General features: G+C 40.9%; 1 protein-coding gene across 5 annotated transcripts in view; it reads left to right on the top strand.

Annotated features, from left to right (window-relative positions):
- Positions 1–4336: 4336 nt before the first annotated feature.
- The window catches only part of cpt1a2b (carnitine palmitoyltransferase 1A2b), a 40115-nt gene continuing 26963 nt past the window's right edge, over positions 4337–17488 (top strand). The window contains exons 1-10 of one of the 5 annotated variants that reach the window (XM_080044129.1): positions 4337–4647; positions 5072–5163; positions 8252–8394; positions 9857–9996; positions 14333–14510; positions 14646–14747; positions 14864–15001; positions 16111–16188; positions 16516–16623; positions 17314–17401. In XM_080044129.1, the coding sequence (XP_079900255.1) occupies positions 8254–8394; positions 9857–9996; positions 14333–14510; positions 14646–14747; positions 14864–15001; positions 16111–16188; positions 16516–16623; positions 17314–17401 (973 nt within the window). In that variant the 5' untranslated portion in view covers positions 4337–4647; positions 5072–5163; positions 8252–8253. Of the gene's footprint in view, positions 4648–4869; positions 4980–5071; positions 5164–5748; positions 5827–6415; positions 6478–8251; positions 8395–9856; positions 9997–14332; positions 14511–14645; positions 14748–14863; positions 15002–16110; positions 16189–16515; positions 16624–17313; positions 17402–17488 lie in introns of those variants that run through there. The other 4 variants (XM_080044131.1, XM_080044130.1, XM_080044132.1 and 1 more) reach the window with 4 other exon arrangements.

The raw sequence follows: 17488 nt of genomic DNA, 5'->3' as shown, positions 1-17488 counted from the left end.
GGCCAACTACTCTCTCAATCTTTCAAAATACATACAGTATGGGCATGTGAATATTGTATGGAAGACTTGAAAAAAGCCCTATCCTATCCTTTAACTGAGAATAGAGAATACAGGAATTGAAGGTGGATGAGGAGGAGTTGACATAAAAAGGCTTGTCAAACAGGTTATCAAGTGTTTAAGCGTCTTAGACCCACTATTAGGCAACCGAAACTCTTCCTATGTCCCTTTTTGTTCGACAATAGATGCACAACTCCTCAAAAATGCCCTAAAAAAAAGCCTCTGCTGAGAGATGGAGGGAGGGCCAAGAGAGGCAGTTGGTGGTTAAGAAATTATTTAAAACAAGAAAGGTAACGAACTCAGGTGTATCTGTTGTCACAACATGCTGTCCTGAGGGGTATGGACAGAGGGAGGAGGAGGAATAATGAAGCCACACTTAAAGAATGATTGTTTTTTCTACTTGACATACCTTCTTTTTTTGTTCTGCCACCGACAAAACAGAGGGTGCCGCTTACCATGTGAATGTCAAAAACGTTTTGGGACTTGTTGCAAGGTTGTACACATATTTCTTTCCCACTTGTTAATCGAAAATGTATTTATTTATTAATGTATTTATTTTTTAATTTGCAATGTGTTTTCCATAAAAGGAAGGGGATGGGTTCAGAAAGGGAAAGGTCATTTGAAACTGCAGAGCAAAACCTTGCCTGAGAAAAGCTGGAAAAAAAATCTCTTTCACATTTTGAAAACGTATGCCTTCCATCTACATTGTACTTTTCTTTGTTTCTTTGCCTGTGTTCTGGTTCATTCATTACTGTTTGCTACTGAATATGTTCACATTTAACTACACTCGAAAAAACACCCAGGTGAGCCATGAGCTTCCAGCTCTAATCCCCAGATCTTTATCCTGCTGAGTCGTTCACTCCTATGGGCGTTTGTTTACTCTTTTTATTGACACTACGGCTATAGGGAGCAGGATTCTGCTGAAATGTTACTTAATAAGTTCAAATATGTTTTGTTGGGGCAATGTACGCACAAAAGACACACACATACCCTTTCAAATTATACATCTTTCTCATCTTCTAGTAATTTGGCTCTATTGATGGTAATGTTTGTCAGTCCACCACTTCGGGTGCAGATCGGAACATCTCAACAACCACTAGATGGATGGATATGATATTTCAGGAACATTTTGTTCATACGAAATTAACTTAACATTTGTGCTAAGAGATAACCAGCAAATGTTAGCATGCAAACTAGCTCAACTAATTAAGTGAACTTGGCGAATGTTGCCTGCTCAACGTCGGCTGTTGTTAGCATTGTCTTGGCGAGCATTGTCATTCAGCTCCGAGCACTCCTCCGCCTAAGCATAGTCTCACACAGCAGCTAGCATGGCTGTGGCTTCTGAGCCTCATTCACAAAGTTAAATAATTTACGCGACTGGACCACGCAATTGTGTTCTTTATCGTCATATTCATTCCCTGTGAAACTACTCCAACACTCCACTGAAACTTTCACTTTTCACTTCACTAGTTTAGCATTGGATATTAATGCATTTTACCCCAACCTTTCTCATGTAATCAGAGGCTTTCTTTTTCCATCGTGGGTCTCAGAGCGGGGCCTCCTGGAAAGAATCCAGCAGTGAAGTGCAACACATCCGACAGGTCAATGTTCAGGGAGGTTTATAGGTGACACACGTGCGTACACAAAAGAGAGTGTTTTGTCTGTTTGTTTGTTTTAAACACAAGGTCTAAGTAAAATTCACCTTACATCCACTATTAAAAATAAGTAAGCCGGGTAAAAGAGAGAAATGGGAAGAGCAAAGACATAGAAAAACAACAGAAATTCAAAGACACGGTGGGACACTCGGTGCGTTTTCCAGTGAAAGAAATCTCACCGCTCCCTCCTTGTTCCTCCTTTACCCCGCCACCCCCCCCCCCCATTCCCTTCACATTTTCTAGCCTCATTTCCCTCTTTGTATCTCTTGAATCCTGCCTCGCGCCTGTCCATGTCCCAAATGCACATATCTCACCCACTCATATACTATAGACACCCCCCTACCCTTGCATACATTTTATACACTGTATACTTCAAGGCAGACGCCATATACATTTGTATACGCCGTACGCCTGTCTCTGTCTCCATTGTATGCCATCCATATCTATGTAGCGTTCACTATCTTTTATCGACACTGTAGTCACCGTACTGCTCTTCCTCTCATCGTTATTGCTCATTCTTCTTCCGCAGTTGGAATTGTAGGCTATAATCTCTTGCCGCCCCCCTCCCCCCCGACTCCCCACCCCAACCCTGCCCATGTTCCTCTCCAACCACACCCCGCCCCTACACAACCTCACCCATCATGGCCACTTCTTACCAAACCCCCTGCATCTAAGACATTACCACTCCACACTCTTTTTTTTTTGTCACTCAGGATCAATTTGGTAACATCAGAGACAACTCATGAGAGAAAGAAAGAGGAGGTGTTTGGGAAAGGGTGGGTCGATAAAACTGCAAACACGACCAATGATGATGATGATGATGATGACGACAACGACGAAGAGAAATGTCTGTAGTATAATTACAAAAAAGGAAAAGTGCACTATTATGACAATGATTATTATTGCCTGTGAGAAATACTGACCAATTAAATAACGGGAAATAAAAAAGCCTTCTTGGGTGTTTGTGTTCCGTGTCGTTGTGCACTATTGTGCTCCTGGGGACATTTTTGTCCTTTCGCACTTTTTTATGCTTTGTTTTGTGTAGAACTTTGGCTGTGCTTATGTTAACCGAATACATTTTGGCCGGGGATTTTTTTTTACATATTTTGTGAATTTCTACTCAGCAAATTTGTACCATCTATACCATCTACACAACACTTTGTTCTTACACTCAGGACCCTCTGGAAGTTTTTCTCCCCTCTTGACTTCCATTCAAAACCTTTTTTTACCAGTTTGATCCTGCTGTCATTACAGCATTTCTCTGGTTGTCTGTCCTGCCATATTGTTGCACCCGACGCGATAAAAAAATATATTTCAACCTAAATGGTGTGGGTGTATTGATAGGATGACATTATGTGGTGCATATGTGTGTATTGTACACTCCGTACACTCAGCAATGTAAATCAACGCTGACATAATCATGCCAGGCCAGTAGGTGATGATAATGTGTCACGTCAAACACCATAGAAGAACATTGTGAACATGCACATTGAGCGGATTCTTGAACAAGGATGGCGCATGCTCAGTAGATGTAAACAACAATTGTCAAGCGCAAATTGAGGTCCTGACGCCAGTGTTTCTCAAAACCTACAGTTTTATCCCCACAACAGAGTCTTGCAAAATCAAAATATCCACTTTGGCCGTATAGTTTTCTAGTATCCTGTTGCGATGTTTGCGTTTGTACAAAAGGCCAAACCGCACAGAAAACTATCGTTAGAAAATATGTGTACTTGTGGGTGGCCTTGATAATGGCTCTAGCTGAGACTCTGAGCCTCAGAGTCACACCAGCATTATCTCCAAATGTACACATTGTGTTTTTTAAGGCTGATTTAGGCATTACTCATACATAATATATGGATATACAGTACATCTGTACAAATCTTTGGGAGATACACTTATTCACGTTATCGCTTGGAACCCAATGTTTATTGTTTTGAATAATGACGAGTTTTCGAGGGCCCAGACTAAGGCTTTACTCGTGTTTCAAGTGGTCATCATGCTAAGATGACCAGCTCACCTACACATACATTTGAAATGTCCAACTATTCCTATAAATTTTAATTTATTTTGCTGCAGCACTGTGCAGTATGAAGTCTTTGAAACAGCATTTAAATCGTCATGTAGGCTATAGTGAAGAAAAGCTTTAGCGTAAATAATGTGAAATAAGTTTCTCTAGGAATTCTTAATGGGGAGTGGGTTGGACTCCTGATTTGACTCTATTGAGTTTAAAAGAGCACGACCTATTCACCTATGTGCCTCTTAGAAAAAAAAGTTAAAGTATCAATGTGTCGGACGTGGGCGTGCCTCTGTGGCTGACGTCATTTGTTGCGCCCTGCAGAGAGACATGGAAAGTGAAGAGCTCTCACTCCGTCGTTAATAGGGTGTCAGAGAGGTAGAGCACACAATGTACACATTTCAAGTTCTCATGAAACAAACTGGACTTTCTCAGATAAATTAAGGTACAAATGCATACAAGTCATCTAAATAGGTGGTTGTAAAAAAAGACAATAGCCTATAGGTAGAATTTGACCTTATTGATTATATTGATGGCATAGATGTAGTTTTCTGTTGTAGCCTATCCTCTGATCTCATATTTAAACATGACAGAGGGGGGTGGAGGAATATCTAACACACGTTTGACTTCTTTGGGTCTATGCTATCCCTTTATTTTTTTTGTTTTATCTTATCTTATCACTAAGTGAGACTATCTCATACGTTATAGCCCTTGGCCATAGCTACTGTTCAGCATATCTTCGTCAGAGTTAACGCCTACATTTACACATAGACAGTTCGGCACCCCTTGGGCTCTCGCGAACTACTTCTTCCCTGAGCGCGCGCTGCTAAAGGCTCGAGAACAAGGGAGGGGTGCACACACGCAGGCAGACTTTTCTCTATCGACATTCTCAGCAAGGAAGCCCTCCAAAAAACACTTCAGGTACATTTCTGATAGCAGTTTACCAACTCTCGTCTAACTGTTGTACATATCCTTTCTTATTAGTTCTACGTAGTAGTAGTACGGTCCTGTTTCCCTCTGTGTTGGCTTTTGTGCACCGCACGGTGTGGGCGTATTAGGCTACTGTCTGTGTGAAATAACACATCCCATGTGTGCGGTTTTTATTGATTTATTTTCTCACAGAAGTAGCATATTGTGGAACATGTTGAATGTTTTCAGTTTGTTTGTTTTCCTCGTTCCTTCAACGTGACGACGTAGTGATGGAGAGGCGGCGTGGTTGTGTCGTCGCACTCATTAACCATTTCCTTGAAACCGTAAAGGCCACATTCAAACACTTTTTTTCCGGTAGATTTGGTTATTAACGTTACCCTTAACATGTGTTTACGTTTCTGCTAAAACTAAACAGGCCCGAGGGTACTGAAGTGACAGCCTCTGGACTCCACTGAGATCAAGCAGCACATTTTACACAACCAGCCTGTGTCAGCTTGCATAAAGAAAGTAAGTGTCACAGCGAAGCTAATGATCTGCATTTCCCTACTCCGGTTAGTAAACAATATGGAGCCTAACACCACGTAGTTTATTTGCTACACAACTTTGTGTTCAAATGCAGCTGAGTTGTAGCCTTGCGTTTGATGCACACACGTTTGACACATGCTATTCTCTTAACCTACTTGTTTCTGCTGTTGCAATATGGAAGTAAAATTAAAATGCAGCATGAGTTCATGCAAAAAGTATGAAACAGGCTTTAAAGAGTGCCCAGAATCTCTCTGGGTGACATTACTGCTGGGAAATCAAGTCTGTACAGGTAATTCCTGTTTGGTTGTTGAGCCGACCCTAGAGTCAACATCCCCCTTGGAGACAAAATGTTTGCATTCAATGTAATTAACTTATTTATGCTTCCTCCGGGCCGGTGGCAAAAAAGCTTTTATGGACCCTGCCAATTGCCCACACCTTTTCCTCCCACCGTCATTTGCTCTCTTTTCTTTGTCTTTTTTCGTTCTCTCTTGTGCTCTCTTTCATTAAGTCGCACACACTAACAGCTGTGTGAAATAGCTGTGGGAAGTGAGAAATATGCAGCAGTCATGCCCGGCTGCAGAGAGATGACAGAGGCCTCCCGCACACAACCCAGCCTCAGGGAGTTTGCATGTTGACCGACTTTCTGTAAGATGTTTGACTGTAACTGTGTACAGCGTGTCATTCACTGCATGCCAGAGGTCTCGTTCACCTGTCCATGCACACACTGCTGAAGACCATTTACTTACACTCTTTGAAGCTACAGAATGTTTTTGGACCTGAAAGACCAGTTCCCATTTGAGTAGTTGACATAGTCTTGGCCAGCCAGACGAGAAGGTTTCCTTCAGTCGACATCCATGTGTCTACATTCTAAACAGGTTACGCACTAAAGGGAAGGAGTAAAGGAATTCCAAACCAAAACAAGCCAGCAGCGCTGTCAGATTCCTTTACAATCAGTGACCGATTGGTTAGGCACCTCCCTGTCGTGCTGCCGAAGGCTGAACGATAAAATGTTCTTAGCCTGGATAAGAAAGTGAAAGATACATAACTGTACGCGCTGGGTCGGCGTGTAAAGTTTTGTTTTAAAGTTGAGATGCAGAGGGCCAGATACTGTCACCAACAGACTGAAAACACGATTAAGATGAAGACTGGAAGCCAATTTTATATTGATCCAATATTGATAGTCTTTTGTGTCCATATTATATCCATTATTGACCGCGTATTCCCATGAAGCAAGCAAGTCACTGTTGATGATGGGCGATAGCAGCGCTGCATTAGGAACGTAAACAAACAGCTAAGGTAAGCTAACGTTAGCATTACGCCAAGCATTAGGCTACTTTTCCTTCCAAAATCGCGCTAATGTTGTGGTGGTATAGAGTTAAGAGGAACACATAAGTTGCGTTCCGAATCGCATACTTTCTACTATATTGTATGTAGAAAAAAGATTTAGGATGTCCCGATTCTTGTGGCCAGATTTAGGATGGTTAGAAGTACCCGGATGTCCTACTTCATGCCACCAAGATTGTTAGTGTTGAAAACTGCATCCTATTTGGGCGATTCTGACCCACAATCCAGTGCGCACGTGAAGTGACATCACATCGACGAAGCCTCCACATGAAAACAAACGGGGATGCGACGGATATAAAAGCAAGAGGCAAGATCAAGGCGCAATGTTATGATGAAATAAGAGTAAAGTATGTCCCAATAGTATGCCTACTGCATCCTAACTAGATTATTTTTATCGTCGGATGTAGTATGTAGAATAGAAAAAAGAAAGAGTATGCGATTCGGAACGCAACCATACTCTATTCTTCCTCCATCTCTCTCTCCCTACTGCGCTTGGTGCCGCTTTTAGTTTGCCTCGCTCTGGTAACATCACGTAGCCTACAGCTGATATCACCGGTTGCGCTCTGAGAAGACAGTGGCCAACTAGTAATGCTGATACATCACGTTGTTTTTGTTTTTGATAACATACACCAATTTTAATAATGATAAAGTAAATTGATCTTAAATTAACTTTTATTAAATAATACTAGACACAGACCTCTGGATTCCTGTCCAGCCGTCTGTAAGTATTTATAAAAAACAAAATACAAGGTAAATATTGATTCAAAATAACAAATAGTGCAAACATTGCTCAACAGCAGCCACACTGACGAAGCTGCCTGCAGTATCTGCAAACATTATTTGTTTATGTTTTTTTTTTAGTCGGCCTCATTTGCCCAGTTATCTGACAATGCTGCAGATTATCTCAAAGTGCCATTATTCGGCCCGATTAATCAGTCTCTCTACCGAGACTTATTGAATAATTCCAAATGTCACACTGACTCAGATGATTTTATAACGACGGACTGCAAAGGTTTTGCACCAGGTTTAATCCTTTATATTTACAACATGCAGCTCTGTTTCCTGAGCTGAAACTAAAGCAAGCAGGTCACAAAGATGAATGACTGTCCATTAATGGGACCCTTCATTCTGAACGATGCATTCACCCTCCCTAATCTCAGTCACTTGTGCACAGTAAAAGTGCAGGAATTTGCCCATATAGTCATGCAACAGCACAGGAAACGCAAAGGTTACATTCATATAGGCTATGTGGCTAATAGCTGACTTTTTAATGTGTTCTTTATGTTAGCGGAATCAGTGCACCTGGCAGCTCCCACATAAATACAAAATCTTCAATTCTTTTTTTGAACATGAGCAGCTTTAGAATGTTGTATCTCAATAGTTAATTGAGGTTGTATTGTCTTCTTGTGAAGCTACCTACAACACAACACAACACAACACAACAAAGGCCTTGTACAGTGTATCACTGTGAGCAGCAGTGTTTACTCGGCAGTCTTGTTTCTGCAGCAGGATTCAGAGAGACAGCAACATTCCACTGACGCATTAAATTACCCAAGTTGTCCCAAAGCGTACACACAGGAGAGATGGCCAACACGCTGAGCTGCCAGCATGCTTCTAAAACAAGCTGCTGTACACAGTTCATGTCATAACACTAACTATGAAACTGTAACTGAATCCTATTTATATATTGGTGTTTCAATGTATGTTCACTTGTGTTTTTCCACAGCGATGGCGGAGGCCCACCAGGCAGTGGCGTTCCAGTTCACCATAACACCAGAGGGGATTGACCTGCAGCTGTCCCGACAGGCCCTCAACCAGATCTACCTGTCCGGAGTACGCTCCTGGAAGAAACGACTCAGCCGCATGCGGGTGAGGACGATGGGAAATGTGTCTGTGTGTGTGATGTTACTGAACCACCCAACACAAGGGTCATCATGATCCAGTAACCCAACAGTTATGTAAATAAATAAACCCGACTTTGGGTTATAACTCCCTGTCCATCTGGGTTATATTGACCTAGGCTAAGTCAATTTTTAACCAAGTGAATTTTAGTGTGTTGGCTACAACGCATTATATAGTGGGATGGGTTATAGTGAGTCATGGTGCCCGGACGTGTCTAAATAACAGGGATAACCCATGTTTACACACTTAAAGGTTCAACATTTCTGTGCTTGCATTTTTGAAGAACAAATGAGCAAAGGTCGCTCATCGCTAGTTAGCTTAGCTCAAATGTTGGTTGTAAATGGGAACTGACGGCCACAAAATTAACTTAACATCACTAAACGCTCCTGTGTGCTTGTTGGGACTTCTTTGTGACTCGTGAGAGCCGACCAGGACTTCCTGTAATTGGTCCGAAAATCTGAACCATCCAAAAATCCTCACACTGGAAACTGACAGAACCATGGTTCAGTATGATCCGGATGGAGACCACCTCTTTAGGTCGGACCAAGTTCCACCTGTTTAGTCCGGACCAAGATTTGCGGGAGTTTATTACCTGTAATATAGGTTTGGATCAAACTGAGAAGTCAGAAAGTCTGGACCAAACAAGGTTGGTGTGAAAGACCCCTAAACTTGGATCAAACCCAAACAATTGGTTTAATCCTACAGTGTTTAAATCAGCTGAGTCAAGTTTAAAGTTCAATTGGCTTTACAATTACCCGTTATGAACGAGAAAAGAAGTGGTACATTTTTTTTAGCAATTTTCTGACTGCATTCCACTTGAGCCTTATTTGCATTAACAGTTTTGCTCTCTGCTGTAATTTCTTGTTTTACTTTGACAAACTTTACCATGAGTGCAGTTAGCAGCAGCTATTGGTCCATTTTGGGATGGAGAAGAGTTGAATGTTGTGTGAAATGCCCCTCTTTTAATGTGAACGTGTACAGAGTCAGAAGAAGAGAACATGGGTTAACAAAGAAAGCTGATGAACACCTCTGTGCTATTAAGAACCAGCGTCGGAGTAGTTCACCCGTCAGGTGTTTGCCTCAAGTCAGCTTTATCTATAAAACTGGGAATCATGGTTCAGTCACTGAGGAGTTGATGTAAATGTAGGGATGCCATTTGTGCATGTGGGGAGCTGCCATTAGAAGGGTGCTATTACATGGTGTGAATTCCCTTCTGTATACATAAGGAATATGCTAACATGTACTGACTTGCATTTTCTCCCTGCTGTGGTGACAGGCAGGATACACACATTGTGTACTATAACTGTTGGAGAAAGAATATGCATGAAAGTAATGTTTTCTAAATTCAACTTGAGGGGAAATGTAAAAGGAGAACAGTAAAGGTTTCATCTATTTACATAGCCTGTCATTTCTTTTTCTGTGCTAACAGAACAGGGTGATCAAGGGAGTGTACCCTGCCAGCCCTTCCTCCTGGCTCTTTGTCGTCATTGCCATCCTGGCCACCATGTACACGCGCTCAGATCCCAGCATGGGGCTCATCAACAAGATACAGCAACACCTGCCACTAAGGTATATACACACGCACGGTACACAAACACACGTTTAACTCCCAAACTCAAGTTAAAAGATATAACGAGGACTGTGTAGTTGTATGTGCATTTGTAGAAATTATGACTTTAATGTTCTCATGTTACCATTTAAATATTTAATTTAAACACTACAGCCTCAAATTGGGTTGGGCTGAACGGGGATGCTGTCATCCATCGGCGATGGCTGTCAGGGCTTTAGGTTGCGACCAAATGCTTGCATTTTGTGACAATGTTTGGAGACAATGGTAGTATTTTGGTACAACTAGGGTTCTGTGTGTGTGTGTGTGTGTGTGTGTGTGTGTGTGTGTGTGTGTGTGTGTGTGTGTGTGTGTGTGTGTGTGTGTGTGTGTGTGTGTGTGTGTGTGTGTGTGTGTGTGTGTGTGTGTGTGTGTGTGTGTGTGTGTGTGTGTGTGTGTGTGTGTGTGTGTGTGTGTGTGTGTGAAGGGAGAGCAGGGCTCCACACAGAAGTTACAGAAGTTTCTTTTTACAACAAAAAGTTATTTAGATTTTTATTTTTTTAACAAAGTCATGTCGCTTCAAAATCTCATCTATTTGGCTCAGAACAGGCTGTTTTGAGCACTTTTCCAATAGTCTACTTTCAAGCATTTTCCTCTGTGTCCTGGTATGTGATGTCCGACACCTCTGGTCAGATCTACATTGTGGGCTATTTGCACTGAATTGCAAATTATGATATTTTAGAAGAAATGCACTGAATTACAAGGGTGTAGAGAATGGGTGTGATAAGAGCATTCAAATTAGAAAAAATAATGGGACAAAAAGAAATCAAGGGACATTTAGGCTAGAATAGATAAAAATGCGATTAATCGCGAGTTAACTATGACATTAATGCGATTAAATATTTTAATCGTTTGACAGCACTAGTAACAAATATGTCTAAATTCAGACATTATTATGCATTTCTTCCCAACTTGTCCCACAGTTCTGATTGGATCTCTTCTCCATTCGTCCCGCCCTAACAGTTTAGTCTCGTTCTTATTCGTAGACTATAGTGTCAGTTATATTCGTCTCAGTCTTCGTCATCATCTTTTTTATTTAGTTTTCGTGCGTGAAAATGGTTCGTTGACGAATATTTTTCGTCATAGTCTTAGTAGGGATGGGTCCGATCCAGTATCGGTATCGGGTCCGATATGGCCGAAATCTGCGTATCGGATATCGGACTGACAGCTCCGATATTAAAATCCGATTTTTTTTTTTTTTATATAATTTTTTTTTTTTTTTACTATGTAAGAGCGAACATGCGCCGACGTTCGGTGGAGGGAGAGAGGACATCACTTTAAAATTTGACATACAGTACATATCAGTTTGTTAGCCAGTTAGCTAACCAAAGCTAATCCAAGTCAAGGAAGTGGAGAGGCTTGTGACAAATCCAGCCAATGTAAAATACAGCCAGAGAGAGGAAGACTGTTTAGACAAACAGACCACCACATATTCTAGTGGGGCAGAAGGGATCATTGAGAAGGATTTTTTTTGTGTGACTCTATAATTCTGCCTTTAAGATAAACCTATATGCATTTGTGTATATTTATTGCTCTTTTAAATTAGAATTGCTTAAGCCTTCCTAGCCTAATACATAACATCACCACCAACAAAAAAATGCATAACAATTATGATATCGTATCGGTCAGTATCGGTATCGGCCGATATCCAAACCCCAGGTATCGGAATCGGATCGGAACTAAAAAAAGTGGATCGTCCCATCCCTAAGTCTTAGTCTATGAAATTAACACTGATTAACAGTCAAGCGATGACCAATGCCTCTGCTATTGGTTGCAGGTGGAACTGTCAAGTGTAAATTAATCCAATGTATTACAACACACCTGCTGCTGTAAATAGGCTATAGCATTAATGCTATTAGTTTAGGCTACCTCCAGGGCAGCAATAAATTTCACACGTTTGCTTAAAAAAATAAATAAATAAAAAACGGCCGATGCCGATAATTACGAAATATGCGATAATCGGCCGATAAATCGATCGGGCCCTAGTCTAGATATCGGCCACCTGCAGCAGACAGACGGCACCGTTACTGCTCTGTACATGAGCTGCCAGGTGAAGTTTGTATATACGTAAATAGTTTTATTGGTGCATATGCAATAGGTCACCACTTCATATTTAAAACTTATACTGGCAACAAAGAAAGTTTGTAAATGTAGTTTGTAAATAGTTAATTTGTAAACGGCCTGGTCTGCCTTTTCTATTCGTTTATCCTCTTCCAGCATTGCATATTATGAAAATGAGTTGATTATGTCATTTAGCTGCTACTTATTACTTTTGGTAGAGCCAACAGCTACTTTCCTTACAGAGGGGACATCCGAGGTATAGGAGGAAAGATCAGAGGGCTCAGATTTAGAAGTGGTTGTGGCGATTAATGGTAAAAAATTAGTTTTTTCCCTAGAGAAATGGCTGAAGAATTTCACATGGCTTAGGTGTTGCAAAATCACAATTCACTGTATAATCCACTGTCTGTGTGGTCCAAAACATGCTAGCAAAACAATATCATTGGCCCTAATATGGTTAAAATTGAGAAACATGAATAGATGCATTGCAGGTTGATTTGATTTGTACCCCTAGATTGTCTGCTTGCGCCCTTCAAAATGTTCAGTACGGAGGGCCAGTGCTCTAAGTAATAAAAGTCTAGTCTCGTCTGGAGCCCTGGCTGTCTATCGTCACATTGTGATTTAAAAGGCGTTCCTCGCGTCAGTGCCCCGCCAGATCTGGTAGAGTTTCTGTTCAGGAGTTATTTAATTTGTAAATTAAATCTTGTGCTTGAACGATGGTTTTATTCAAAATAGAGTCGCAAACCCATGACAAATGCCAAAAAATGCAGTGATTTCTCCTGCAGGAATATTGTGTGAGATATAAATGCCTTTTAATAATGTGATTTTAAGATTGCTATACTCCAGATGTCGTAATGCGACTAATATGCCTACCCCAAATATGACCTGATTTAAGGTGAGCAGCACAAACTGCTATATGCATTGCCGATGTCTTTTTCCAATATGACCTTAACTAGGTTTATATTGCTGTGCTAGTATGACGTAGACTATCACTGTTACATACACATCATATCTTAATAAGAAATGCAAAGCAATTGTGAGCTCATACGTCAGAAAATGTGTTTTGTAACATTTGTATAGAGAGCTTAGGTGATTTAACATCCAGACTGATTGGCTTAATCCAGATATATATCGGCCAATGAGAAATAGCAGTTGCACTGACAAGTATATATTCCTTCTGTCTAATTTCCTATTGGTTTAGAAATATGCTGCTATCATTAGTAGATTGTTCAAACTCCCAAATATCGATATAGGCATTGGCCTTTAAGGTCAGTCAAGTATTGACGGAGCGTGTGTGTGTGTTTCTGTCTGTCTTAGTTACATTCACAAGGAAGGGAGATCTAGGTTTGGCTTATCCAAAATACAAACAAACTAGAATAGTAATGGTATGTGTCATTGTGGAGCAGTGTGGGTGTGGTGCCTACCCTTGAACTCTCCCCTACTTACCTTCCAGTATATTCGCTAACTGTAGCTTTAGATAATTACAGCAATGCTTACTCACTGTCTTCCTCCATTTATACTTGCACACATCTGAAAATAGTGGACGCAAATGGGATGCATAGGCAACAATGGATATGAGACTGAAAACTGTGGCATTGCTGCTTGAGAGCAGTGCCAGCTGAAAGTGACAGCCTGTCTAAGTCAGTCCGTCTGTTTTTCCCTCCTTTATCAGCCGTTAACATGAAGTCAATGTGGCGCTGCAGTGATTTTCGCCTATTCTTAGGTATATGGTCTTCTACATTCTAAATGTATTTTTATTTGATACAAATATGCCACACGATATAATTAGACTACATTTTCTACACTGATCCTGATTAGTCTGAATCAGACAAAATATCTCAAATTCACATCCTCAAAGCACCAGCAGATGTTGCTGTTGTACTGTCATGGTGTTTGTGTGTGTCATAACATTAGTGAGATGGGACATAGAGTGCAATGGGAACAGTGTTTCTACAGAAAACATTATTCAATCAAAGTCGGGACAGATACATTGCATTTGTTGGCATATCATTCATATCATTGTCCCAGCATCTACACCACATAACTTTCCTTTTTTATTGGAACTCCTTTGCGAGGACAATTCGTTTGACCTTTTTCTCTCTTAGTTTTGTGTTTTAGTTTGTCCCTACTTTCAGCTCCAGGTAACATTATACATGTCTTGAGCTGTAGCCTTTTAACACAACAGAGGTACTGATTTACTTCCTTGGTTATTAATAGTTCTTCTCCCCTCCTTCTCTCCAGTCTCCACGTCTCCCTCAGTGCCCAGGGTCAGACCATGCTGTCGGCGCTGCTCTTCAGCACTCTGCTGTGGCTCTCGCTCATCCTCGCGCTCCGCTTCTGCCTCAAGCTGCTGCTCTCATACCACCAGTGGATGTTCGAGCAGCACGGCAGAGTCTCAAACACAACCAAAATCTGGGTGGTAAGCCATTGTTCCACCTGGCATGACGGCAGGATGTTTTGTATAACACCATGCAAAGGATGTTTTTTTTTTTGTTTGTTTTTAACTTCTAATCGCAATAAAAATGTGTTGAATTCTTTCTCTGATTTTCCTCAGACTCTGTTGAGGTTGTTATCGAGCAGGAAGCCTCTGCTTTACAGCTATCAAACCTCGCTGCCTCACCTGCCTGTTCCTGCCATCAAAGAAACACTGGACAGAGTGAGTGGGAACACACGCTTTAGACGTACAATCACAAGCATATCTATGTGTATTCAGTGTATGTTTACTGACCAGATGCAGATTTTGACTGATACTCCGTTTTCTCTCTCTCTCAGTATCTGAAGTCGGTGCGCCCTCTGTTGACTGATCCAGAGTTCAAACGTATGACAGAACTGGCCAGTCACTTTGAGTCCAACCTTGGAAACCGCCTGCAACGCTACCTGAAGCTCAAAGCTCTGTGGGCCACCAACTATGTGAGTGTACTCAGGAAACACCATACATCTGATACAATTAGAAGACTAATCAGTTGGTTTATTGAATAAGTCATTTGAATCCATCCTCGAGCTTGAACTCCAGCTTCTTGTATGCGAATATTTTCTGTTAACATTGATGACGGCTGCTGCGCGATGCCACATTGGCTCTCCTGCCTGATGCTGCGTCGCGCAGCATTATTACTTTATCTAATTTTCATGGCATTCCCAGCATAGAATGCACTGTCATTGGTTCAAATACACATGAGGTGGGTTTTGTTGATTTTTTTAAGACCACGTGACCACCCAAAAGTTGTGTGGTTTGCCGAAAATCATGTCAATCAAAAAAATAAAAAATAAAACAAAATAATAAAAAAAATACGCCAGCTATGTCGGCGACAGAACAGTTAGTGGCGTTTGGTGCGCAGAATCAAGGTCTACTATAGACTACTGACGAAAATCACACAACACATTGCATCTATTTATTAACAATATTTAATATTTTTCTAATTCATCTAATTTTGACGATTTTTTGAAATATTTGTTGGTTTGTAAGCGCTAAGGGAGCATGTTTAAATAAAACCTGTGAACCTTAACTTTTAAATGTATTTTATTTCATGTTTCTATGTGCTACACAGGCTTAGATATTAAGGTTTTGGTAGACTTGACAATTCGTACTATTTTTTCAGAAAACCCTCAGGCATTAAGAACATGCATCCTAGATTGCCATAGTCATCAATGGGTTAAGCTTAACCTCTTTGGATTTGAAATGTCCATCAGATAAAGCAAGGAATATGAATATGTCATCTTAACTATGGGGAAATGCGAAGGCCATTTTTTCCCTGTTTCTGACATTAATTTGTAACCTTCATGAGGAGGTTGACTGTTGTGTATTACACTATGCTAAGCGTACCTCATTAACTGAAAGCCGAGTGTATCCTTCCTTACATCCATAACTTCATTAGAATTAATAAAAAAGACAGCTATGATATTTTAGAATGCTTAGGTCAAAAGTAAATGAAGGTAAAATCCAGGAAGTGTACAGGAAGTGAACTGTATTGTTTTTTTGTAATTAATGTATGTGAGAGTTTATTGTCCTGTCTTGGTTCCAGGTGAGCGACTGGTGGGAGGAATACATCTACTTGAGGAGCCGAGGTCCCATAATGGTCAACAGTAACTACTATGGAATGGTAACCAGCTGCTTTTTCACAGTACTACATCTCAGAAAATGACACAACTTGATTAATTAAAGAATTGTAGTAATAAAGTTGAGCCAAAACGGATGGAATCATATATTTTTCTTCTTGATGTTCTTCCATCTTTATCTGAAACTAGCTGGTCTTCCTCAACCCGTCTCAACATTCCTCTCTGAACCCATTACCCTGTCTTATACAGTTCTTATTTACCAGTAAACAAAAATATCATAACATTTGACTCTTGTTTTGTATATCCTAAAAAGCATAAATCAGTGGTCTATTTTTGTTTTATTTCTAATGACCCCTATGCGTTCTTTCCAGGACTTTATGTATGTTACTCCAACCTCAGTGCAGGCGGCCAGGGCCGGCAACACCATCACCGCCTTGCTGCTCTACCGCCGCAAGGTCAACCGGGAGGAACTCAAACCGGTGAGACCACATGCACTTCTGAACAGCAGATGGATGTATGAGTTGAATCGTATGTGTTTTGTGGTAGGGAGGGCATGTTTGTAAGGGGCCTGGAACGACCCATTGGGTCTATGAAAGTCTATCAATCAATAATAAAACCATGAATATTTCATTTGATGAAAGATGTGCTCAGAGCATGTGAGCGAGGATTTTGGTGAAAAGCTTCCAGGAAATTCCTGAGTTTTACAATGATGTTGACTGTTGAGCAACACGTGCTCCATTCTAGTGAGGAAATGACCTGACCCCTCGAGGCAGTAGGTAAACGCTTATTAAGATGAATGATATGAAGCCATTTTGCATAAGGTCAACATACACTCTCACAGAGCAAAGATTCTTTTTTTAACAACTTCAAACTGTTGCTTATAAATATACATGTTCATATTAAAAAAAATGCAGCCAGCAAAGCCCAAAGAGAAGACGGAAGAGGGTTCCTCGTCCAGCAGTGTGGCAAAAAACGTGAATTTTGTACCAACACAGAGGACATTATTAGAGAACATGAATTAGTTAAGATTAATGTCTAACATTGATATTACCAATAATTCTTCTTCTTCCCCGTCTTCTTTTCAACTCTAGAAAATAACTAAATTCAAACAGAGAATGCTAAATTTATCAATACAATGTATAACCAATAAGTGTGTGTCTCTTCATCAGAGCCGTGTTCCAGGTACTGTCATCCCTCTGTGTGCCGCGCAGTGCGAGAGGATGTTCAACACGACACGCACACCAGGAGTCGAGACGGGTAAATCACTCACTCACTCACTCACTCACTCACTCACTCACTCACTCACTCACTCACTCACTCACTCACTCACTCACTCACTCACTC

The sequence above is a fragment of the Ammodytes marinus genome, assembly GCF_949987685.1.
Source record: "Ammodytes marinus genome assembly, chromosome: 16".
In the NCBI taxonomy this organism is placed as follows: domain Eukaryota; kingdom Metazoa; phylum Chordata; class Actinopteri; order Uranoscopiformes; family Ammodytidae; genus Ammodytes; species Ammodytes marinus.
This window is presented reverse-complemented; position numbering and strand designations above follow the sequence as displayed.